Genomic DNA, 24,428 nt, shown 5'->3' with positions numbered 1-24,428 from the left:
TTGTGATGTGATAGCGGTGGATGATGTATTGGCTTTCGGCCCTGAAGGCTTCGGAGTCGTCATCCGGGAGGAGAGTAATTTAGGATGTGGGGATGCCTGTCAGACTCGCTCAGGCCGCGACTGGGGAGTACGATGATTGACTGGGTGCCTAACTAGAGCCCACAGAGCTTAGAGTGCCGAGTGCCTATGCGCGACTGTTTCGTGTTCGGCCAATTTACGCGTGTTCCTGGTCGCGTCTTGTCGTCTTGAAGAGACCGCAACGCAATCTACGTGGTTCCCAGTCACACACATCGATGCAGGCAAGATGGCGTCGAGACCAGAACTCAAGGTACATCTCTCCCTTAGGCTGCATTTGAAAGCTACTCACGGGATGGACAGGTCGACGACGAGGGTGGCTTCATCCGCTCCTTTCGCGCATTGCCACCAAAACCCGATGGAAACAACACCATCCGTGTGCTCGACCGATCCGACTACTACTCAGCGCACGGTGAAGATGCAGAATTCATCGCAAGGACTGTGTACAAGACCACGGCTGTCATCAGAAATCTAGGTCGTTCCGAAAATGCTCTACCCAGTGTCACTATGTCCACGACAGTGTTCCGCAACCTCCTCCGAGAATCGCTCTTCAAACTGGGCAAGAGAGTGGAAATATGGGAGGCAAGCGGCAAAGGACAGTGGAAGCTCGCTCGTCAGGCCAGTCCTGGCAATTTACAGGCTGTTGAAGAAGAGCTCGGCTCGGGGATGGACAGCCAGGGCGACAGCGCACCGATTATACTAGCCGTCAAGATCAGCGCAAGAGCTGGCGAGGCCAGGAGTGTTGGTGTCTGCTTCGCTGATGCTAGTGTGAGGGAGCTAGGCGTCAGTGAGTTCCTAGACAACGACCTCTATTCCAACTTTGAGAGCCTCCTCATCCAGTTGGGGGTCAAAGAATGTATCGTGGCCGGGAGTTTACAGAAAAAGGATCCCGAGCTGGCGAAGATAAAACAAATTGCTGATTCATGCAACATTGCCATCTCCGAGCGAGTCGCTTCAGACTGGGCGACCAAGGATATTGAGCAAGACCTGGCTAGGCTTTTGAAGGGCGAGAACGCCATGGGACTTCTACCTCAGACTGACCTCAAACTAGCAATGGGCAGTGCAGCAGCGCTGATCAAATACCTTGGTGTCATGACAGATCCCAGCAACTTCGGCCAATATCGACTGTATCAGCACGACCTTGGTGGCTACATGAAGCTTGATGCAGCTGCACTCAGGGCTCTGAACCTTATGCCTGGCCCGAGAGATGGGGCGAAAAACATGAGTCTCTTCGGTCTGCTCAATCATTGCAAGACTCCCATCGGAGGCCGCCTGCTAGCCCAGTGGCTCAAGCAGCCATTGATGAGCTTAACAGAAATTGAAAAGAGGCAGCAGCTTGTGGAAGCTTTCGTCACAGACACCGAACTCCGTCAGACAATGCAGGAAGAGCACCTTCGGTCAATACCAGATCTATACCGCCTGGCCAAGAAGTTCCAGCGGAAGCTGGCAAACCTCGAGGATGTAGTCCGCGCATATCAAGTCGTCATCCGGCTTCCAGGCTTCATCGAAACCCTGGAAACCGTGGTCGACGAGCAATACCAGATTCCTCTCGATGAGCAGTACACCTCGAAATTGAAGGACCTGGCTGGCTTCCTGGGCAAACTGGCCGAAATGGTGGAAACAACAGTCGACCTTGATGCCCTCGACCGCCACGAGTTCATCATCAAACCCGAATTTGACGAGAAACTCAAAGTGATCCGCTCCAAACTCGACAAAATCAAACAGTCAATGGATGCAGAATATCGACGAGTCGGCAAAGATCTTAATCAAGAACTTGATAAGAAACTTTTCCTCGAGAACCACAGAGTGCACGGTCATGTGTTCAGGCTCACCCGCACCGAAGCTGGATGTATACGAAACAAGAAGGACTACAAGGAAGTTTCTACACAAAAGAATGGCGTCTTTTTTACGACAAATACCTTGCAAGAATTAAGGCGAGAGCATGATCGGCTCTCGGGGTCTTACAACCACCAGCAGAATTCACTCGTATCCGAGGTCGTGGGTGTGGCTTCGTCATATACTCCGGTGATTGAACAGCTAGCGGCCATTATCGCCCACCTTGATGTGGTGGTCAGCCTGGCTCATGCATCGGTGCATGCTCCAACAGCATATGTTCGCCCGAAAATGCACGAACGAGGCACCGGAGATACCATCTTAAAAGAAGCACGCCATCCCTGCATGGAAGCTCAGGACGACATCAACTTCATCACCAACGATGTCGAACTCAAGCGGGACAGCTCAAGGTTCCTCATCATTACAGGTCCGAACATGGGTGGGAAATCCACGTACATCCGTACAATCGGCTGTATCGCTCTTATGGCGCAAATCGGCTGCTTCGTGCCCTGTTCAGAAGCAGAGCTAACAATATTTGACTGCATTCTTGCCCGTGTGGGAGCATCCGACTCCCAACTTAAGGGTGTCTCAACGTTTATGGCCGAGATGCTCGAAACCGCGAACATCCTCAAGAGCGCTACGCAAGATTCCTTGATCATCATCGATGAACTCGGTCGCGGCACGAGTACTTACGACGGGTTCGGCCTCGCCTGGGCAATCAGCGAAGAAATCGTCGCTCAAATAGGTGCATTTGGATGTTTCGCCACGCATTTCCACGAGTTGACTGCATTGGCCGACAAGTTCCCCAACGCGGTCAAAAATCTTCACGTCGTTGCATTTGTGGGCGACCAAGACACGAAAATGACAGGTGGCGACGATCCTTCGTCAAAGAAGCGCAGAGAAGTCACATTATTGTACAGAGTCGAGCCTGGCATCAGTGATCAGAGTTTCGGCATCCATGTGGCTGAACTTGTCCGCTTCCCGGAGAAAGTCATCAACATGGCACGTCGCAAGGCCGAAGAGCTTGAGGATTTCACGAGTGCAGGCGGAGAAACGAAGACGGAGGACTTCTCGAAGGAGGATGCAGATGAAGCAAACAAGTTGTTAAAGGAGATGCTGAAAAACTGGAAGCAACAGATCGAGGAAAGAGGAAATATGAGCAAAGACGAAAAGCTACAACTGATGAGGGAAATGGTAAAGAACGATGAAAGGCTGATGGGAAATCCCTTTTTTCAATCTGTTCAAACACTGTAAAAGACCGGACAGTGGTGAGGGTTGACATAGTGTCCAAAAGCATGGTGTTGGGAGTTCATTCACTGTGCTGACTCGGGGTCGCAAAGATTCGATGTTGTGTCAATAGTGAATCTCGGAAGGTAGGTTGATGCTGAATTGTTCTGCTTTTCTAATGAATTTTGCCGGACCCATGCCATGCTCTAAAAGTTCGATTGAGCTCATATGCACAGATATGACGAGAGTTGTCCTACTCTCATCCGAATGGACAACACCTTCAGCTAGCGTTCAGCCCACAGGCCCTATGAAGCCGCGTTCTTGATATTGCCCCGAACATCGTCATTGCCACCATACTGCTGCTCGTATTGCTTCTTCAGGTGCTCCGGGCCTTCTCCAGCCGCTCCCTGGTCAAAATCTCCTGCTTTTGTTGGCCGACCGGTGTTCTTCTGGATGTCTCCGCCCTCTTCGACGGGGATCTCGCGGTTGTTTCCCGCCCCCGAGACTTTGCTGCCGTACTCGGCGGTGCTGCCGGGGAATTTGTTGGTTACGCTTTGGTCGATTCCAGATTCATCAGCTGGAAGCGGTGTTAGCTTGTTACAGAAGCGAATGCCGGGGGCACAATGTACTGCTCAGACTTCCTCCGTGGCCTTGCTTGGCCTGCTGAGAACTTAGATCACGCTCAGCGGCTTTGGCGATGTCGATGGGGTCTTGGCCTTTGTATTCTGCGGACATGGTTGTGATCTGTGTATGCTTTCAACTCGAAGCTATTGAATGAAGGCAGGTCGTGTGACTCTCTGAGAAGATGATCTAGGAGTAGTGTGTTAGTTGCCCGCCAAATATATCCCACGCCCACTCACAGAATTTGTACCTGCGTTCATGGCATCATTGGCAAGCCTTGAGGCTCGTAGCATGATGTCATTCGCATAACGTCATGATGCTCGCTTCGTGCTCCTGGCCTCCCCGGAAACGAAATCCGTTACTGCGGGTTTGCGCAAGGCTGAGAGAACCCCCTTATATAAGCCTTGCAATCAAGCAGCTGAAAGTTGGGACTTCACTACTAGCCTCACCATCACTTCGCCTTTTGGTTGACATATATATTTTGATTGACGAAATTGGTGACTCTGTATGCACAACCCTCTCAACATGTGGCCTATTTCTCGAACCCAGGAAATGTCGCGCCATCAGGCGGATTACAGGTCGTCAAGTTTGGAGTTCCCTGCCAAAACAACCACCAAAGTCACTCGTAGCGTGAGTTCATGAGAATTGTTCCCGCTACAAGAGAAACTGGCTAGTATAAGGGGTGCGTCCTGGTCTGGCTTTGAAGCGTTCGGGGTTCGAAACTGGGGTCTTGGGGCTCGAATCTGATTTTGCGCCGTCGGAATGGCTCATTGATCTTTTTGTCGAGAGTCGATGTGTGCGGGCTTGGAATTCTGTGCTGATGAAGCAGTATCGTAGCAATAGGCGTGGAGACTGTTGGGTGAGGCAGCGACCAAGCAGGGTGCGATCTCAGCTCTGAGAGAATGGCAATGTTCACCTCGGACATCGCCCTGATTGCGATAGTCACTCCTTCCACACAGCTCCACGACACCGAGCAGGTACCATCGATGTGACGGAGCCGGCTACTAAGGATGCAGTGCTCCTTCCTCCTCATGCACGAATCATGAACAGCTTCTACATCACCCGGTTTGTCCTTCTCTCTCTCTTTTGCACGAATCAAAGCATTGTCCGTCATCTTGTCGTCGTGTCAGGCCTATACCTCGAAGCACGATGCCTGATACGCAGATATCACTTGACCCTCGTTCTATCAGTGCTAAAAGCCGCAGGTCTTCAGTCTCTGCAATACCCCGTCCTGTATCTGGCACCTCTCGTCGAGCCACTCCCACAGTTTCCAGAGCCGGAAAAAGAGACTCGACAGCAGTGGCCCCTACTCTGAACCGTCATGATCACAGAAAATCATGGCACTCTAGAACCAGTCTCGCACCCACGTCGTACCGGAGACCACAGCTCCAGGTATCGCAGCCCTCAGAATATTCTCTCCCATACCAGCAGCGGGCCCAACAAGACCTCTCTGGTACACGACAGCAGCTTTACATTCGCAATCTCTCCACCCATTCACTGAATGTCCCTGATACAGATACGGGCCTTCACCAGCTCAAGCAGACCTCAAGTTCCAATGCACTTCCTAAATCAAAGACGATCAACAGCTTCCGGTCTCCGATCCGCGACACGACGCCCGGGAGACGTCTCCTTCAACCTATCGGCCCACCAATGCTCAGGACGCAGACTTTAGGAAACATCTCATGCTTCAGTCCCGCGAACCACTCGCCTTCACCAAGGAAGCCCCAATCAGTTTCGCTCCCACCTGCGCAGCACCACCACAACAACGTCAGCCAGCTGAACATTGCTGATGCCTTGGGTGAAAGCAGGATGACCAAAGAAGAGATGGACCTAATGAAACAAGTCCAACGAGAGGCTGCAGCTAACCGTGCTCGGCTTCGAAACGCACATCAACAATACAAACCCCTACAATCTGCAGCTTCCGAAGGATCCACGGCGAGCAGAGAGATTCCAATCCTTGACTCGTCCGCGAATGATGCAGCCAACATTCCCCGCCCCGAAGGGGACAAGAAAAGATCTTCATCTGGTACGCTGCTGTACATCAACTCCACCTTGGCAAACAAGAACTGGCAACAGAGTAAGCCCTCAACGGCAAGAAGTTTGACGAGCATTGGGAGCATCACCAGTTCAGAGCCAAGTCAGAAAGAGGAGAATGACCCTAGGAACGTAAGTCGACTCCGTCTGGTGTGGTATTGTACTTCTGTACTAACAGTCAATCAGGTGCACGTCGCAGAACCGACGGCGTACTGGACTGGTCGATATATTTCCTTGTGTGACCGACTCCGGATGGCAGAGCTCAAGAGACCCCCTCCATCACCGTCCGAGACCAATGAGAAGCAGATTGATCGTTTGTTCGAAAGTAGTGAGAAGGTTCGAATGAACTCTGCTCTGGAAGAATTGAGGGAATTTTGCAAGACTTCCGAAGCACTGAGGAGCTTCGAAGCCTTTGAGGGCCCTTTGCTGAAAAGCATGGGGATATCTCGCCAAAGCCTCCACCGAGCAGGTGCTCTTGCGTATGGAACCAACGAGGCGGGCAGGGGGTTGACAGCATCGCGGACGATGCCATTAGCAATGACTGTGTCCCATACTCCTGGCACTATATCATCCCCAATGAGTCGGATCTCTAGCGCCAATGCTGAGACTGCTATTACGGATGCATCCAATGCATTCTATGGTGAAGGTAATTTGACGAAGAGTAAAACGACCGGCAACCTATCGTCGTTGATCCCAATCATTCCAAAGAGACGACATGTTATTATAAGTGGACCTGCACCCAAAGCGAACAGCGTCCAGCAATCTTCGCATAGGCGGAAGTCTTCTTACTTCGAGTGCTCCCCCGAGACAAGAACCAAAGCACTGAAGGAGAGCGAACAGCGCGCGGCTCGAAGAGTGGCGGAAGCACATCAGCGATCGACGTCGCAAGCCCTCTCTCCCGACGGACCGAGCAGCCGTCCATCCTCTGGTAAAGTCGGTGAAGCTGCAGAGCAGAGTCGACCTCAGCCCCCCTCTTACAGCACTAGAATCACCGGATATGATGAAGTCGGCTATTCATTGAGTGCTACCGCATTAGAAAGCGGACATGGACTACCACCACCAGCGCCGACAAACGGTGCGACATCTCGGGTTGAGCTGGTCAACATAGCTTCGGGCGGCAAGGAGAAGGTGATCAAGTCTCGACGCAAGCCAGAACGACAGTTCAGTGGGGATAGGGTGAAGAATTTCCTTGAAGCCGGGGTACGAGAGGTGAGGAAGATGGGCCGCCGAGTCAGTGGTATGAGCTGGCCAGGAAGCGGTGTGGACTAGTCTGTCTGGGGGTGTCAGCGGTGAGAATGTGCTGTTATAGGTGTATGAAGAGGGGAATAACGGTGCGCCGTAGCCCCGAGCCCACTGCGTCTTACTGGTAACGTTAGGCACACCAACTATCATGAAAGTCTCCACATCAATATCCAAGATCACTGCAGATCAAGCTCCCGGAATACAGGTACACCACAGACCACTTTATACAGGAACCCAGTGAATCTTCATCCGTACTTTCCTCTGGCCACCGCCGTCGTCCGCAAAAACATCCACTTTGTCAAACCGGCCTGGCACCCTCTCCGCCCAAAAGACACTGCTGTTGCGATATGCCAGGACCTTCTCATCGTCAGCACTACTGGAGAAAATGCCCTGCACGGAAGCTTGTCTTGTGCATTCGAATTTACTCGTGGCCGGATTGACGAGGCAAGGCGAGTAGGACGAGGAGAGGGAGAATAGCGGGGCATGTCCGGGGTCGACGACGTCGCGCTTGGAGCGGAACGTGGCACATTGGCCCGAGGTATACCATTCGCCGTGGCGGATCAGACAGCCTTTCTCTCCCGGGGTGTCGAGGACGTGCATTTCTAAATGGCCCTTGCCGGTAAAGGGCTCGGACGGGGGGGCTGTGGGTTCCGGCGGTTGTGACGTCGAGTGCGTTGCTGTAGGGGAGTGCGACGAAGGGTGTTTGGGCAGGTATTTGATGCCCCGGCGTGGACAGTTTGACAAGATCCCATCAGGTGGGGCGGGGACGAAGTGTCTGTGCACCGTGCTCGCGTTGAGGAATGGTGAGGCGGCGGCGGCCGCCGATTCACCACCGGGAAGTGACCCCGCTGTGTTGGCGTACGTGCTACTGTGACGAAGCGAGCCCCTCACGCTGAAATGGTACCATATCTCGTTCAGTTCGCCCTTGTAATTACAGCGGAAGGTGACCGGCTGGGCGTGCCTCGAGGAAGAGACCGCGTCTTCGAGATCGCCCAGGGTGTATCGCTTGGTGGCACTGGGGAGGATCCCTGCCTCTGCGAGAATCGAATACGTGTCCAGCGTGCGGAATAGGGACGTCGTGTGGATGAAATAATCCAGCACATCGAGATGATGATGGGGAGGGGAAGGACGACCACCACCCAGCGATGGAGCCTCCGGTCCGTAACAGTCCGGTTCAAGCGTGGAGATGCATGTGCCGTGTTTGTTCCACTCGTGGGACCAGAGGTGTTCGTCGTCCCCATCGTAGGACAGCCAGTAGGTGCGCATGAAGTCGAGCAGTTCGGCGATCATGCTGGAGTCACTGTCCGCCAGGGCCCGACTCAACACGCCGGGTATGTCGGAGTGAGTGCGGGATGAATCGCAAAAGGCATCGAACCCGCCGCTGCACAGGTCAGGCCATAAGCCGTGGATGGTCCATGACGTGTTGGGGCCGATTGGGGGTGCCGTGTCCCAGAACTGAGTCTGCAGGAAATGGCCGGAGGGATGGTTGATGCAACATGTGTTCAGTGACTCTGGCGGCGAGGTAGGACAGGAGAGCGTGGGCGGGTTTGGGCAGGAGTGCTGGTTTGGTAGCAATGGGGGTGGTGGTGGTGGTGATGATGATGATGATGATGATGGAGAAAGGGCACTGTGGAGGTTGGATTCTAGGGGGATTTGGTGATTGAGTAGAGATGAGAGAAGGGGGATTTGGGACACGAGTTGGGATAGGGGAAGCATCTTGGATCGATTTGAGCAAAAGAAAAATATGAACAACGTTAGAGGTATGGATGTATTCAATATTCGTTTGTTGGCTGATGTTTGAAGAATCGACAAGTCCCAAGGAGTCGAGGTTCGTTGACAACGCGTCGGTCGTCGGTCACGGGTCAGTGTCGTCTGATCAACAAGGATGACGTCAGCAAGGCTGACACATAACGCTCACGAGGCTGAAAGCGCCAGAGCTTATGATCCCCCGAGTACTCGTACGGAAGAGTCTTGTGGATATATCGTTCCTCCTTGTTTCCTGATCTCGTCCATGATCTCCATGACTCGCAAGGTCTCTTTCCAGGGCATGATGGCGCTCTCCTTGCGGCCGGCAGCGATGTCGAGAGCGGTGTTGTCCGCCTCGTAGATGAACCCGCGGCCGATCTGTGGATAATCGTACTTTTTACTGTCAAGGTCGTCTTTGGTGTCATTCTTCGTGCCTGCTTTTCGGCGGTAGACGGCGAACGACAGGGGGAGTGCCGGTGCTGCGCCTTCAACATCGACACGTCCTTCGGTTCCCTGGATCCGGCAAACCACGGGGTCGCGGAGCCCGGACATGGTCGTGGACGTGACCACTCCTTGTCTCCCACTCGAAGGGTACTGCACCAGGACGCTTGAAGTCACCTCGACTCCGTGTAGATGAGTTTGTGTGGCTAATATCTTCGGCCTCTCGGAATCCTCCGGTGTGTTTGGATCCAGTGCCAGGAAAGACCAAGTCAGTGGGTAAATGCCGAGATCCAGCAGCGTTCCTGCGCCGAGGTTGAGGTCTTTGTACCGTGACGTGTCCGGTAAGTTTGGGATGTCGATCAGTAGAGAAAAGTCGGACGCCATACGGAATACATCCCCAATAACTTTGTCCTCGAAGAGGAGTTTCCTCAGCTCGGCGACCAGCGGACGGTGCCGTAGCCACATTGCCTCGTGGACATAGACGTTCTTCTTCTCTGCTGCAGCAAACACTTCCCTCGCCTCGGCGGCGTTGATAGTGAATGCTTTTTCGCAGAGGACATTCTTGCCTGCGGCAATGGCATCCAGACAATTCTTCTTATGGAACGAATGCGGAGTGCCTATGTAGACACAGTCGACGTTTGGATCGTTGTAGACTTCCTCGTACGTGCCGTAGACGGTGGGACTGGCTTTCGGACAATATTTCGCTGCAAAAGCCTTGCCCTTCTCAAGCGATGAAGAGCCAATGCATTGAATCACATGGTTTGCTTTTGCGTCTGGTCGATCAAGGACCAAGTCTTCGACGAACCATGATGATATGAGACCAGTTGCTAGACGTGGGTCAGTTTGGTCAGTGCATCAATCGACCTTCAACTGAGCGATTGTGACGCACAGACTATTCCCCATCTGCATATAGGGACATTGGCAGCCATTTTCGAACCTGTATCCTGCTTTTCGCTAACCTACCGGTATAACCGAAGAACGGAGCTCTCCGCCAGTCCATATGCTTCGTTCATCGCCTCTCAACCCCGTTGCCGCTTTAGTGGACGACATGTGACCGGGGCTGAAAGTGGGCCTCTTGTCGTCCGCGCCGTTGTGCCTCCGCCAGCCCCCACAATTCATGCGGCGTTTCCTCCACCTCGCCGTTATCCACTCGTGCCACTCTTCTCATCCTTATGTCCTTGAGAGACACGGGTACATGTTGGCGTATATTCAAACCTGCAGCTGTTCTTTCATCTGCAGCATCCAGAAGTCACCAGACATACACAGAGGACGCCAGACGAAGGCCGGCACATTCCTTTCCGCCGAGGACTGCGCCCGCAAGACCTTATCAAACACCCAGTACTTGGCGGCAACGCTCCACCCTCGGCCGAACGCTGGACTACATCATCCTGCAGCAGTTGTCTTGACCTGCCTCAGAATCTGCAACGGGCACAGCGGGGCTCCTTCCTACGGCTGGGTTCGATCCTTTTTCACTTCCTCGATCTTCTCCCGTTTCTGCACCGTATTGGCCTCAACAGTCACAATCCAGTCACCCCGTCGTCCGGACAAGCAGGTCGCATGCCGACAACAGACTCCGTTCTCTACCTCGAACCCTCGTTCCAGAAACGAGCCAACATGGGCCGCTTCATGACCACAATCCTTTCCTGCCTGCACAATCTCCTCATCCAGGTCCCGCAGAACGGCTACCATAATATCTCCCGCGTGGTGCAGCCCCAGATTCGAAGCCTGTCTGATAGTTTCGTGGCATCGTCTTCTGTCCGCCCTGCTGCCGGCATGAAGAAGGGAGACATCGAGTTGCAGTCAATGAAGCCGAAGAAGATGGATACGGCACCACCGAGGACGGAGGGACAACATCAGACCGTGCCGACGCGATGAATAGGACGATGCTTGAAAAGATATTCAACTATGACTGTACAAGACGCCAGCTTGGCACATTGCGCAAGGATCCAGCCAGCCAGCCTCGCGACAGGAGGAACGACATACCGACAGTGAACCGACCTCACGGCGTACCGCCTATCTCGTGTGCCCACCATCATCGCGCCGCGGCTTCCATTCTGCTTGGCGACCAATAGTTTGGCTATGTCTACAGACAGGACGGTGGTATCACCAATAACGCGCAAGCGTGCGAATCAACACCGGTCAATACAGCTCAATCCTCAGGCAGACGATCTATCTCGCAAACATGGATGGATGGAGGACGATGGATTTATGCACGGATGAAAGGACGGACCCTTCTCCCAGGGTCGCGACCAAAAACAGTACCATGCAGCTTCGACACGCATCTCCCGACCACGAATACATCACAATATAGTACTCCGTACTTCGGGACTCAAATATACTCTAAGTCGCACATCCGTATCTCTACCGATGCAGCTATTCCCCGCAAGCAAGACGCAGTATACGCCAAACAGCCCATACGATGAGGACGTGGAGCGTTGATGTACTTTACACAGTAAGACACAGAAGAGTAGTCTGTCCCCGTCTGGATGGCGGATGGGAGAGGTGGGGAGGGTTCGGTTCGCACTACGCACCGTGAGACCATCAGGGGGTGGGGGGCTTTATCCGAGATCTATATTTTTCGATTCGATTTCGGGGTTATAGCTCCGAGTTCGATGGTAATCAGACAACAAGGTCGAGGATGACACCGTCGCCGACGCCGCCGTCGATGAGTGACGGAACTGAATAAAAGCGACGGCACGTACACATGCCCTACGTACCGTGTAGACGAGTCTATGCATCTACACCCCTTGACGGAATACAATGACTTGATTATATTGGATTATATTCCTAGTACATGATTGTCCTCAGCTCGTCTTCGGGACCATCCTACCATGGCATGCACCACCCGGTACCCTACAGGCACTGGATCCTGTTCTTCTCTGTGGGAAACTCTGCTTATCGACATGTCGACCGACGGGTAGATGTTCCAAGGACCGGGTGACTCGGCATGGCTGGGACTCCGTACGGTCGTGGCACATGACCGACTGTTATCTGTCTGGACCCAAGGGATTACAGTCACTGTGCGATGTCGTGACTGTTTGCCGTAATCCTGGCTATCCTGCGGTCTCGTCATCTTATTGAGCTCTTGGTCTACGTGTGCTCTTGTCGAGGGATTGCTAGGACGATTCGTGGCAAAGCGCGGTGTGGCGCAACGCATATCAAACGTCTACCTAGTCCTTCGGTTGAGTCTGTCTCACAATCATACGTTTCATTCATTCCATCATAATGGCTAATCAGCCAGGTCGTCATCTGCCCTGTGGGCGACTGATATCCAAGAAACCGTCCTAGGCAGCTCGAAGCCATAAGACTTGACCAGCCCTCATTTTGGGCCGTTCGCCTCCTTGCTCGCTATCAGGGACAGACACGACAATGTCAGCACTCATCAGCTGCAAGACTTGATGTCTCTTCATCTTCATCGCAGCTTTTTGACCACCACAGCCGTCAGGCACACAACCTTCCACAATCCATCTTCACCTCTCACATGAACCTTAGCACCCCTTCCGCTTCCTTGCGCTCGACCTTGTCAACCTACGGGTGTCATCCACGAATATGCCGTCCGCTCATATGATACAGCTGCGCCACAGTCTTGGGTTCCGAGTCCTCAGTACGGTATCCAGCAGAGGACCCAGTGCTCACTACACTCTCGCGGGCAGGATTCGTAAAACATTCGCGTCGGTCTTGCGTAGATTCGCCACTGGAATCACGGTCCCGGGCAAATTGTGGCTGAAGTTGTGCTCGTTCTTGACCGACCACACCGATTTCACCATCGCGCATCCCAGCGTGATGATCATTGTCGCTGTTGTGGGAGCCGCCCGCGCGTCGAAGGTCGCGGGTTCCTGCACGCAGATGAAGGACCCGGGCCACGCCAGTGTGGATGTCTTGGTCATTGTCTTGGCGATTTTCCTGCCAGTTGTTGTTACTGTAGGTAGCTGCAGGGTGCCGACCGGTGTTTCGAAGACGAGGCGGTGGACTGCCTGTCCCTCCAGTAATACCGGCACCACGCATGATTCGCTCAATGTCAGTCTCTGTCCCGCTGCTGGCCAGGTCAGAGGAGGAGTTTAGCATATCCAAGGCGCAAATGCTCTTGCGGTAGACTTCTCGATCGCTGCTTCCGACGCTATGATCAGAACCGTCGTCCTCATGAACATTTTCGAGCCTCGATCTCTGATCTTCATCTTGAGATCGACGCGATTTTGGTGTTGAGACTTCGGTTATTCTGCTCAGAACTCGTCGTGCAGTCTGCGAAGTCTGGCCCATGATACCGTGGCTCAAGTAGTCGGATGCTATCTGTGCTTGCAGTGGACTCTCCATAGAAGATGTGATGCTTGCCAGACGGGCTGTTGCGAGCTGCGACATCGACATGGGATCTGCCGGCAGAGGTTTGTCTTTGTTGATAGGAGATATGGGAGACGTGGTATTACTACTACCATATCCAAGGGAATCGGAACGTGGTGGAGCAGGGGCAACTGGGTCTGCTGGGGCTTGGTTGGCAGCAGGCGTCCAGGCAGGAACACCTGAACCTTGCGTTCTGTCGACGGGAGTATTGGGAGCGGTGCGTGCCGAACGCTGGTTTGTGTGCGTCTGCAGCGAAGGCCGATGCCAGAGCGCTTCTTTGCTAACACCCGGGGCCACTTCTTTGGAGGAATATCTGGCGTCGACAGATGAAAGACCCAGTGTGCTTTGACTGGCCGGTATAATCCCCTTCTTGTACTTGTCCTTCTCCATGCCGAAAAACCTCAGTGCCTTTGAAGTGTTGCTGCTCTTCGCCGCGGCAGAGTATGGGTCTGGCTGTGTATGAAGCATTGCCTGCGTTTGAGCGACGACGTTCTTGACGTCCTCGCGTCGGGCAAAGACTTCCTCACGAGCACTGCCGAGCTTCTGGCGTAGGTTGGCAATCTCAGCGTCCTTTTGATCGAGTTCAAGTTCGTGTGCGGTCTTCAAGCTCTCCATGTTACCTCGAAGCTCCTCGTAGCATCGAGTCATCACCTCGGCCTCTGTGGCAGTCTCCCGGCTCTCAGCTAGAGCGCTCTGATTTTCCTGCAACTGTTTGGTCAGATCGTCGTTCTTCTGAACCAGGAGTAGTATCTCGTGGTCCTTTTCCCGCACCATCTTGACCGCCTTCTCGTACTTCACGGCATGGGCGTCGAGGTTCTGCGACTGATCCTTGATCATGGCGGATTGTCCATGCAATACCTTTCGGTATTCGCCGACGAGATTTCGGGCTTCGCGTACGTCGGCCGCGTACTTGTTGAGGGTTTCTTCGGGGATGCGGAGATAGTCGACTGAAACAAGGCTGTCATTACGAGTGTAGTCGGCGATGATGCGGAGAACTTGCTGGGTGCGTGGCTCGTTGATGGTCTCGACCCAGCTGGGAAGATTGTTCTGAATGAATGTGCCCAGGAGACGTGCGATCTCGTGGACGGTGTTTCGCAGCTCCGAAACCCGCTGATCTCTTTCTTCGATCTCTTTGTCTTTTGCATCCATTAGTTCGAGCGCCTCTTCAACTTGTTCTTCTAGGGCTTTGACGCGTTCCTTGTTGGCTTTGCCATCCCGTTCTGCGAGTGACTCGGCCTGCTCGACAACTTTGCGGTACTCTGCAGTGATGGCTCGCATTTGATCGGAGAAGGTCTTGAGCACCTAATGAATGTCAGCAGCCAGAAGAATGCCGGAGCTCATATCACTGACACTGTTCAAGGTGACCTGGTCAACGCTGCTCTCCATCTGTAGATTGCCTGCTTCGTTGAGCACGCCGATCATCTTCTCTATCTGCAGGCGCATAGCAGGGAGCCAGTGCTGGGAGATTATGCCAGAGTCGCAGTCGGGAAGAGTATCGAGTAACTCCTCAATGGTCATCACTGCGAAGGGCTTCGTAATCGCAGGGGTGCGACCTCCGATGGTGTACGAGGTTGGCATGTCGCTCCTAGATCGGTCGTGTTTTCTCGTGGTCAAGTGTCGAAAAGTGTCCATCGTGCCTTCTTCTGTGGACACCGACGCTGACAGCGAAGGGACAGAACTCAGTGTTGACTCGGCAGTGTCCCTACGCAGGAGTCGAAGCGGCGGCGGAGGTGAGATGGGATCTGTTTGCCGAAAACCCTGGCTTGCTTGAAGGAGTGAACCCGGGAGCTCGGCAACAAGTGAATGCTGCTTCGGACTGATCGGTGTATGCGGTGGTGAAATCAACATTCTGTTGGGTACGGCAGAACCGTAGTGTGAAGCTGTTGTCGGATATGCACCATCCACAGTTGCTACCGGCGAGTATTTTCGTCGGTCTGTCGGTGTCCTTGGAGTTGAGAGACCGTCACCGATCCCTAGTCTTGGAATAACAGTAAACTGAACTGAAGATGTCATCAAAGATCCGCAAGCGCTTGATATTCGAAGGGGCGGACGGGCGGAACCCAGTTCTTGCACCTGCTTGCCATTGACTCTCGTGTTTGTCTGATCATTGACCTTGCCTCCAGGGCACACGAGTCCACCGAGTCCACCGTTCGGTACCATCCTGGTCGTGTGGGTGGGCGTCCTGGAACCAAACAATGAGGCCATGTCTGTGCATGAACGAGCGAAGCGATCAACATCTGAGAGGGGGAAGACATGCTAGCAGCACAGGACTTCAATTCCGAGTCGCGATACATATCTCTGTGTATGCATAGTCTGCCATATGGCACCAAAGAGACAGAGGCCGAGGCCTACATTTTCTATGCAGGGGCTTGAAGCAGAAACAGTGTCAAGAAGTAGCTTCGTTGAAGCTTCTTCAGGAATAGGACAATACGATAGACCAATCAAGCAATGCAAGAGATGGCCTTCAAGCTCTCGGCCATGTGGCTTCGATTGTGCTACCATGCGTGGGCTCGCTTGACCTCAGGCGACGAGGCGCTTAAGCCAGGCCATCACGGGGCCAGCACCCAACACCTGACAGCACCGCACAGCTGGATAAGTATCATCATGACACGACCGACGGCCACAAGTGAGAGCCGATCCTTCAGCACGGAGTATGGCCGTTCGAGGACAGCAATAGTGGCACTCGAGCGAGGACGAGAGAACGAGAGGTAGAGCTGGAAGAGAAGGAGACGAAGCTGTGCGCCACAAACCACAAACGGGCTGGTGAAATCTCGGCGACGGGGGCGTCGATTGCTCCACATTCGTGTCGACGACATCAGCGACATCAAATCTCGCTGACTTCTTCAGAATCCGCCTCCAACTCCTCCAATAAATTCAGAAACGATCCTTCTGTTTCCTCCCACGCTCCTCATTTGCCGGCCTGCACAAGTTATTTTGTAGCTTGGAGCAGACGATGAATTCACCCGGTGCTGAAGGCCGACCTTCAAAAAGAGCGAAGACAGATAATGAGACCACCACCGAAGGCCCAGCACCTCCCAAATCGAAACCCGGCAAACACCAGTCGGCGGCACAGAAGGCACAGAGTTCCAATCAGTCTCGCGGCAGACCCACCAACCGACAGCGAGCCACAATCAGCGCGTCCGGAATCCACAATGGTGATGTCGGGATACTGGTCACAAGCGACAAAGGCCAGGAAAAGAAATGCTTGCAAGAACTATCAGACTTCCTTGCAGAGGTACGCCCTGTCGCGCCGTGACAAGTGCTTGTTGACTAAATCCCACTAGTTCTTTGATCAGGAAGACCACTCAAGGGCGGCAGCGATGGATGAGGATCACAAGGAGACTGTTACGGAGAAGGAAGTGGACATTGAAGCTGATATCTCTGCTGAGCTAGACTCTCTGCGGCCTCAGGGACCGGGCACAGATGGCGCGTCACAACAACTTTCTTTGGTAACGCTGGACATACCCTGTGTCTCCTTTGTCCGATTTCCAGCCAAATCTACAGTTGACCCCGTTGAAGTCGTACGCAAGATTTGTCTAACTGCGTCAAATGGGGACCGGGCTGGGCTGCGAAGTCGGTACATCAGGAGGCTTACTCCAGTCAGTCTGATGAGAAAGACGCTGAATGAGGGCCTCGCGACACTTTGCAGCCAGATACTGCCCAAGCACTTTCGGGTCGAGAGCGAAGCTGAAGACGCTGGAAACCATCGCGAGAGCAATCTGCGCCCCTCCCAAACACCCTGCAAATTTGCTATCCGCCCAACCATCCGCAACAACAATAAAATCAACCGAGACGGAGTGATCCGGACCGTTGCAGACAGTGTGGCCTCCTTGGGCAAGCACACGGTCGACTTAAAGGGCTACGACAAGCTTATCCTCGTGGATGTGTATCGAAATGTCGTTGGCATGAGTGTGGTTGGAAGCGAATATGAAACCCTGAAGAGGTTCAACCTGGCTGAGCTCCAGGCCAGTCAGTTCGGAGATGATGACAAGGACGAGAAAGTCTGAGGCCCGGTTCAGCCCTGCTGCTTCAGAAGGGCGGTTGATAGCCGATACGCTCCACCGTCCTGGCGAGCTCCGGGAACGAATTTGACAGACTCAATCTAGTCAGGGTGTTGCTTCGACGTACGCTGTCCCTGAGTCGACTCCAGAGTGGCTGCGAGTTCGATGGACTTGACTGCTTGGTTTCCCTCACAACAGCTACCTGCCGCCCACTTTCTTGTTCCTCCTGCACGCACCCTCTCAAAGTCCGCCGGCTCAGCCAGTAGCCTTGCAGGTTGCATCGGCCTCTCCGGCTCGTCGCAGGCGACTTCCGGGTAAGATAATGGTTCAGGCAGCGAATTCGATACGCTTTACTGAGCTTCACCGGAGTTGTTGGAAGAGTCGACGGCGGTTCCGAATTCCACGGCAAGGTCGAGTGGTATGGGACTGCGACCAATGGTTGATGCAGAGGAAGGAGAGGAAGAGGTTCGTCCGGAGGAGTTGACGGCGGCGACCAAGCTGCTGTCAGCACGGGATTGCGGTCTTTGGGAGGCGATGGAGCAGGTCTCGGTCGAGTGTACGCTGTTGAATTTTCGAAGCCAATCGTCAACCCTTGTTCGTCATATCTGCCAAGATGCAATGACGGGTCTTCGCTGGTCGACCACTCACCAGCAGTGAGATCGATGTCATCGTAAATGCTGCTACAAGTAGCTGAGGAGCCTCCTGCTGGTGTTCGAACCGGGAGTGGAGAGCTCGAGAGCCCCTTCTCTTTCGATGTCTGCGCCATTAAGAAGTACTCAAGGCTAACTCTACGACAGAGACGGAAAGTAGCAAGTGAGATGTGAGTCAAAAGTTCAAAAGTGAAGTTAAAGACATTCTTCCAGTGATGCTTTGATGTCTATCTCAGATTTCACTTTCAAAGAAACAGAATTTGCAGTCGGAAGTGAATGGAAACGACGTCGGGACAAAGCTGGCACTTCTCTTCACTCATCAACAATGGCATCACGATCCAATTGGCACCATGATGAAGAGACACTATGCTTGTCATCTCGGACCACTCTTTCGCTTTCCACAGGATGCTGACTTGTTGCTCATACCCGGCAGCCCCAGTGACCGCATACAGCATTCTGCAAAAGTTCTCGTGGAGCTTGGAGCTCGAAGCATCAGGTCATTCATGTATAACTCTCATCAGCGCGCTACACGGTGTTCAAGCCGCACTGAGCACGAGACAAAATCTGGAAATCTGGGCCTCCCTACCCCGAAAGGATGTTAAGGGAATCCTCCTTCAAACCCCTTATAGCAGCCAGGCGGGATGTAGCCAAACTCCATCTCTCTTCGGAGTACCAGCCCGCCAAACTCCAAGCAAGGCGCACATGCCCTTGACTTTCTTCACTCGCGGGGCCAGAGGGAGAAAATGCGTCGGGGTGATAGTCTGTTACGGTCGTGATTTCGATTATATGCAATAACCCACGACTGCTCGGTGGAGACATGGCTTGGCCTTTCAGTCTCAAGCACCGAAGCATGAGAAGGCAGTATTCAGCTCGGACAAGAAGGTACCGAAGTCATCGCAAGGATGGGAATGCAGCTCGACCCAGCAAGCCGATGCGTCTGCCATTGGCAATGACCAGGTCCTTCCTGAAACTGACTGTGGCCGGTGCGTCGTGCGGAGACACATGTAGAAGGATTGCTGCTGTAAGAGCCACCTAGATGGCGAAGGGGCCTATGCTAGCACAGAAGCGAACAGCCGGTGGCAAGCCTTTCACGTTTAGGCACAGTCGAAGTTTGATATCTGCGCGAGCCTGCTTGCGAACTCTCCCACCTTGGACAACATGTACGGCGCCGGTGGCGACCTCTCCAGCTGCTCAACTGCCATCTAGGGCGAAGACGGGCCTATTGACCCCACAGCGTCGTCAAAATATCTGGCTAAATGTTGAGAAGCGACACCAACCACCTTGTGAATCCGGGCTTTGACGATCCTCCTGGCTAGTCGAGACGGTCCTCTACTCGTCACCCTCCATGGCGGGGCCCCGCAGACAGGAGAGAAACAAACACGGCGAGCGAGCCTCCGTCCCCTTTCAGGCATGGTGCATTTCCTATCAAGTTGCCTTCCCGAAACAGCATATTATAAAATAGTCGAGATGGAATCAATGCTGTCCCCAAGGAGAACCCATTGCTCACTCCGTTTATCCACAATATTTACAGCATGGAGAAAGACGAGTCGCAGGTCCAAGAACTCGACAGGTCGTCACCAATGTGTCCGACCTCAAACAAGCACTGGCCACGGGCGATGCGAAGACCCGCAAAGTGAAGAACGTGGCATTTGCAGATGCTATTGCCAAGGACAACCCACAGCCATGGTCGGCTTCCATGCTGAAGCTTTATGCTGTGAGTCTCAGGGCGATACCATCACATGCGTGCTTCCCGGAACCAATCCCGTAATGCTAACTGCCTTTGTTCAGATCATGGCCGTCGTCACTCTGAGTCCGTAGATTGCCTGCCACCAAAGTATCTAATGTTGTGATTCTCTAACCCAAGGCTCAGATGATTGTGGAAACGGCTTCGACGGAACAATCATGTCGTCCATCAATGCCATGGACCCCTGGCACGATTACTTCAACGTGAAGATGCAAGGGGCCAGCATCGGTGCCGTCTTCGCTCTGTACAGCGTGGATAACATCCTAGCCTGTTTCTTTGTCGCCGCAGCATGCGACCTGTACGGCCGCCGCTTCGGCATGGGCTTTGGCTCCGTCTTCATCATCATCGGCACCATCATCCAGGCATGCGCGCAGAACATCGGCACGTTCATGGCCGGGAGACTGTTTCTCGGCTTTGGCGTCGCCATCTCCGTGACTGCTGCGCCGATTCAACTCGTGGAGATGGCCTATCCTTCCTGGCGAGGAGTCTTCTCTGGCCTATACAACGTATGTGGCTGGTACTTTGGTTCGCTTGGTAAGTCGTACTTCAGAGTCTCCAATGCCCCTCCGATTCCTGGTCTGACGGGAATCAGTTTCCACCTGGACCGCCTACGGCACCGGCAGACTCAGCTCCAACTGATTATGGCGCATCCCCATCCTCATCCAAATGGTCCCGGGCGTCGTCGTCCTCTGCCTAGTCTGGTTCATCCCCGAATCGCCCCGCTGGCTGACGGCCCACGGCAAGTCTGAACAAGCCAAAGCCACGCTGATCAAATATCACGGCGACGGCAACGCGGACTCGGCCGTCGTGCGACTGGAACTGCAAGAAATGCAAGCCTCGATCGACTATGACGCGGCGCTGAACAAGACCCAGCACTGGTGGGACTACCGCATGCTGTTCAACAACAGGGAGAATCTGTACGGAATGTGGCTCGCCGCCCTGGTGACCGTCTTCTCGCAATTCATCGGCGGCTCCGTCATCACGTACTACATGCCCGTCATCCTGAAGGACGTGGGCATCACGAGCTCGTCGCAGCAACTGCTCCTCAACGGCATCAACGTGATTTTCGGCTTTGTAAGCGGCGTCGCGGGCTCTTTCTCCGTCGAAAAGCTCGGCCGCAGACAGTTGTTTCACTGGGGTATGTAAGATTCGCGCACAAAAATAATACACAGCTACGTTCCCACGCCCCCATCAGTCAATTCAAACCACCCCGCCCGTACCCCTGTCCTGTTACCCCCCTCCCCCCCCTTCTTGATGCCTGCCCGCCAGGCAGAGAGACACGCACGCACACACACACACACACTAATCTTTCTTCTGCGACGGGTATAGGCTCCTTTCTCACGGGCCTGACGTACATCCCGATCAACCTGATCGCGGCGCAGGCGGACGGCCACGTGGCGCACGGCACGGGCCTCGCCTTCATCGCCATGATCCTGCTCTACGGCATCTTCTGGTCCTTCTGCTAGACGCCGCCGCAGGCGCTGTACCCGACCGAAGTGCTGCGCAACGACATCCGTGCCAAGGGCATGGCCGTGCAGTCGTTCGTCGCCGGCGTGGCGGGCTTCGTCAACACGTACGCCACGCCCGTCGCGCTGCAGAACATCGGCTGGAAGACGTATACCGTCTTCTTGGTCCTGCACGCGTTGGAGTGGGTGGCCTTGTATTTCTCGCTGGTCGAGACAAAGGGCCGGAGCTTGGAGGAGATCGATGAGCTTTTCAAGAGCGAGCATCCGATTAAAGAGTCGTTGAAGAAGACAGAGGTCGTGCTGCAAAAGGAGAGGGGTGTTACCGTTGAGGTTGGGGAGGCGTGACGACAAGCCGGGAGGTTTACGATCGGTGAGTGGGCGAGGTTTTTCAATGCTTGCGGAGGAGGTGGAGATCGGAAGACAAGTAGCATTTGTTGCGATGCCCGGTTAATGACATGTGTGCCATTCTCTGCGATGGGGGATGTCGCAATGCGTTGTGAAGAGTAACCCATTTCCTATGATGTCGCTGTACCTCGTTCCTATGCCGGGCTTGTTCTTGTTCTCCACCACGATGTAAATTGACAACCACTCAACAAAGCCATGTCGATTACCTCGTCAAGTCCCTAGGTTAGGTATGACACCACCCCTCGCCTCGTCCCGTCCAGGCGGCCAGGCTCCTTCAGTCATGTAGCCTTGAACCTCACCAGTAATACTCCATACACAGCGCCCCCACGAACTTGCCGGGACTGGGACACGTCTCCGGCGTCCTCGGCATCACCCTGTTCCCTTCCTCACAAGGCACCTGCTGATCGTTTTCAGGACAACAAAATACGCCCGCCAGGTCTCCTAGTATTTTCGCCTGCTCGGCTATATACCCGGTGGGACAGCACGTCGCGCCGAGTGTAGAGATGGGTGATATCACGGTCCATGTGTAGTTTGGAGGGCACGTTCCAGGTTGATGCGCCGTCGGGGTGAGTTTGAAAGGGAGAGGTTTGGCGAGGCCATTCGCAGGATAATGAGCCATGAGGAGAATGAGAAACAAGTGGTGTGCGGAAGCCATGTTGCATACCTCGATCGGGTGGTTTGGTGATACGGGGACGGTTTCTTCACTGGTGGGGCGTCGAGGAGAGAGGGCGATGTGTGAAGGATGAGGAAGATCGGCGGGAAGAGGTTATGAGACTTCTATCGGGTCGGCGAACTCTGTGTCCTCGATTTGGTCAGGGCCAGGTCATGCAGCCAGGTATTGGTGCAACGCTGTGGTATGTCTCGGAAGGGTGTTAGACATAGGTGAGTTGTTGGTCCTGCGAGTGGCAACACCTGCCCAGCGTCCGAGAGAAGAAGATCTGGTGAGCAGTTGCCGATACACACTGATAGGCAGGAAGAAGTTGAGGTGAAGAGACGCGTGGAGGGGCACAAGAAATGAGTCGAAGGAAAGTGAACAGATAATGAAGGCCAGGACATGAGAAGGTGAACGGACAATGAACACCGCGGCAAGCGCACATGACACTGCACTCGGAGAGTAAGCTCAAGAGTATGACAACCGTCAAAGGTATGCAATGTACTTGCTGAAGCCGACCTCAATTGCGGGTGAAAGAAGGATGATGAGTCGAGCAGAGCTCATCAAGGTGGCTGACTGATTGGATTGACCATCGCCAACGCTGTTACGCCTTCCTATGCATTCATTGTTTGCTCACTTTAGCTCTTGTGAAACTCGCGTGAAGCCCACCAGACACATATGCTCAATTCGGCAACCGCAACCAAGGCACCTCGTCCGGCGTATACTTGTACGCTCTGAATACGGCATTCGCAGGGAAATCAAACCCAATGTCGAGCAGCTCCGGTGCGTTCAAATGCTTGTAATCGGCGAAATGAGGATTTACATATTCGAAACAGATCTGTCCTTCTGGGGTGACTTCGAACATGCGCCCAAAGACCGCCTCTGTAATCAAGGTGTTGCCATTCTCGAGTCGTTGAGCGCCGCCCATGAATGGTGAGAAGAACGCGTTGGGCATGGAGCGATCGCGGTACTCCCAGAGTAGCTTCTTGGTGGCGCGGTCGACTTGGATGACGCGGGAGTAGGTCGAGCTCTCCCGGTATCGGAACGTGCCGTTGTCGAAGATCAGGATACTGCCATCATCGAGTTCGCTTGCGCAGTGCTGTTGGGCTAAGACCGTGCTGTCGAGGTGCCACATGATCTCACCGGTTTCGCGGCTGATGACGACGACTGCTGAGACGCTTCGGAGGGACGCGAGGATGTTGCCGTCCTTGAGCAGTTGGACACTGTTAATCAGAGGCCAGTGTTCCCGGGCGAAGTGAGGATGAAGGGGAAATTTTTCGGGGGCGAGGTGGTCGACGGCGCGCCAATGGAAGAGTACTTTCCCGTTATCCGCGGGGTCTACCAACTTGATGCAGTCGGCGAAGACACTGCCGTCTGGGGCCTCTGAGCCCGGAATGCCGCCAGGTATGGTCAAAGCTTGCTCAGGCGTGAGAGCTTCAACGGTTGTGTACAGCAGATGACCGTTATCGAGGTGGTGCTGGTCATGGTGTGCCAGAGGGTCTCGGTACTCAGAGATGACTTTGCCGTGAGGGTCAACTTGCATCATGACACCACCACGATACTTCTGCCACATGGGGAACAGCCTTGGCGCATCAGGGTGAACCCCATTGTATGCAAGGTTGCCATTAGGGAGGATGCGAGCGTGACGGCCAGGCCGATAGGGAAGGTTCCAGCGATGGACTTCCATACCATCATTGGCAATCAGTCGAACTGTGCCAGGGCTGGTAAGGTGGGTATAGAGTAGGTAGCCGGGCGCCACCTGACTGTGATCAACACCTCGAAGACCGACGCCTCGGCGGGTAAGAGTGTTTTGCTCCATGTTCGGACGGGTTTTGATGGCTGGAGACTGGTTTGATCTGTGTTCATGGTTCTGCAGGTATCTGAAAGGCTCGGATTCCTATTGTTATATACCATGAAATGCCGCGGGAGACGCCAGAGAGCTTGTCGCCAGAAACG

General features: G+C 54.0%; 12 protein-coding genes across 12 annotated transcripts; 7 read left to right on the top strand and 5 right to left on the bottom strand.

The window, feature by feature from the left end:
- Positions 1–304: 304 nt before the first annotated feature.
- Positions 305–3,162, top strand: G647_04301 (DNA mismatch repair protein msh-2; the record flags this gene model as incomplete). Its single annotated transcript, XM_008728645.1, has 2 exons — positions 305–328; positions 379–3,162. 2 exons carry the CDS (start codon positions 305–307, stop codon positions 3,160–3,162), a joined length of 2,808 nt encoding a protein of 935 aa, XP_008726867.1.
- Positions 3,163–3,440: 278 nt separating this feature from the next.
- Positions 3,441–3,870, bottom strand: G647_04300 (uncharacterized protein; the record flags this gene model as incomplete). The annotated part of the gene is made up of 2 exons (XM_008728644.1): positions 3,441–3,712; positions 3,765–3,870. 2 exons carry the CDS (start codon positions 3,868–3,870, stop codon positions 3,441–3,443), a joined length of 378 nt encoding a protein of 125 aa, XP_008726866.1.
- A 1,035-nt stretch (positions 3,871–4,905) lies between these two features.
- G647_04299 (uncharacterized protein) lies at positions 4,906–7,059 on the top strand (the record flags this gene model as incomplete). Its single annotated transcript, XM_008728643.1, has 2 exons — positions 4,906–5,922; positions 5,977–7,059. The coding sequence occupies 2 exons, from the start codon at positions 4,906–4,908 to the stop codon at positions 7,057–7,059; spliced, it is 2,100 nt and encodes a 699-aa protein (XP_008726865.1).
- Positions 7,060–7,254: 195 nt separating this feature from the next.
- On the bottom strand, positions 7,255–8,748 carry G647_04298 (uncharacterized protein; the record flags this gene model as incomplete). Its single annotated transcript, XM_008728642.1, has 1 exon — positions 7,255–8,748. The coding sequence occupies one exon, from the start codon at positions 8,746–8,748 to the stop codon at positions 7,255–7,257; it is 1,494 nt and encodes a 497-aa protein (XP_008726864.1).
- Positions 8,749–8,970: 222 nt separating this feature from the next.
- G647_04297 (uncharacterized protein) lies at positions 8,971–10,148 on the bottom strand (the record flags this gene model as incomplete). Its single annotated transcript, XM_008728641.1, has 2 exons — positions 8,971–10,046; positions 10,109–10,148. 2 exons carry the CDS (start codon positions 10,146–10,148, stop codon positions 8,971–8,973), a joined length of 1,116 nt encoding a protein of 371 aa, XP_008726863.1.
- A 628-nt stretch (positions 10,149–10,776) lies between these two features.
- On the top strand, positions 10,777–11,094 carry G647_04296 (uncharacterized protein; the record flags this gene model as incomplete). Its single annotated transcript, XM_008728640.1, has 1 exon — positions 10,777–11,094. One exon carries the CDS (start codon positions 10,777–10,779, stop codon positions 11,092–11,094), a length of 318 nt encoding a protein of 105 aa, XP_008726862.1.
- A 1,662-nt stretch (positions 11,095–12,756) lies between these two features.
- G647_04295 (uncharacterized protein) lies at positions 12,757–15,132 on the bottom strand (the record flags this gene model as incomplete). Its single annotated transcript, XM_008728639.1, has 2 exons — positions 12,757–14,856; positions 14,905–15,132. 2 exons carry the CDS (start codon positions 15,130–15,132, stop codon positions 12,757–12,759), a joined length of 2,328 nt encoding a protein of 775 aa, XP_008726861.1.
- A 1,375-nt stretch (positions 15,133–16,507) lies between these two features.
- Positions 16,508–17,561, top strand: G647_04294 (uncharacterized protein; the record flags this gene model as incomplete). The annotated part of the gene is made up of 2 exons (XM_008728638.1): positions 16,508–16,789; positions 16,839–17,561. The coding sequence occupies 2 exons, from the start codon at positions 16,508–16,510 to the stop codon at positions 17,559–17,561; spliced, it is 1,005 nt and encodes a 334-aa protein (XP_008726860.1).
- A 2,546-nt stretch (positions 17,562–20,107) lies between these two features.
- On the top strand, positions 20,108–20,588 carry G647_04293 (uncharacterized protein; the record flags this gene model as incomplete). The annotated part of the gene is made up of 2 exons (XM_008728637.1): positions 20,108–20,483; positions 20,542–20,588. 2 exons carry the CDS (start codon positions 20,108–20,110, stop codon positions 20,586–20,588), a joined length of 423 nt encoding a protein of 140 aa, XP_008726859.1.
- A 27-nt stretch (positions 20,589–20,615) lies between these two features.
- On the top strand, positions 20,616–21,415 carry G647_04292 (uncharacterized protein; the record flags this gene model as incomplete). The annotated part of the gene is made up of 2 exons (XM_008728636.1): positions 20,616–21,087; positions 21,279–21,415. The coding sequence occupies 2 exons, from the start codon at positions 20,616–20,618 to the stop codon at positions 21,413–21,415; spliced, it is 609 nt and encodes a 202-aa protein (XP_008726858.1).
- A 60-nt stretch (positions 21,416–21,475) lies between these two features.
- G647_04291 (uncharacterized protein) lies at positions 21,476–21,760 on the top strand (the record flags this gene model as incomplete). Its single annotated transcript, XM_008728635.1, has 1 exon — positions 21,476–21,760. One exon carries the CDS (start codon positions 21,476–21,478, stop codon positions 21,758–21,760), a length of 285 nt encoding a protein of 94 aa, XP_008726857.1.
- A 1,394-nt stretch (positions 21,761–23,154) lies between these two features.
- Positions 23,155–24,291, bottom strand: G647_04290 (uncharacterized protein; the record flags this gene model as incomplete). Its single annotated transcript, XM_008728634.1, has 1 exon — positions 23,155–24,291. One exon carries the CDS (start codon positions 24,289–24,291, stop codon positions 23,155–23,157), a length of 1,137 nt encoding a protein of 378 aa, XP_008726856.1.
- Between the last annotated feature and the right edge of the window lie 137 nt (positions 24,292–24,428).

This window comes from Cladophialophora carrionii, assembly GCF_000365165.1.
Source record: "Cladophialophora carrionii CBS 160.54 unplaced genomic scaffold supercont1.3, whole genome shotgun sequence".
In the NCBI taxonomy this organism is placed as follows: Eukaryota; Fungi; Ascomycota; class Eurotiomycetes; order Chaetothyriales; family Herpotrichiellaceae; genus Cladophialophora; species Cladophialophora carrionii.
This window is presented reverse-complemented; position numbering and strand designations above follow the sequence as displayed.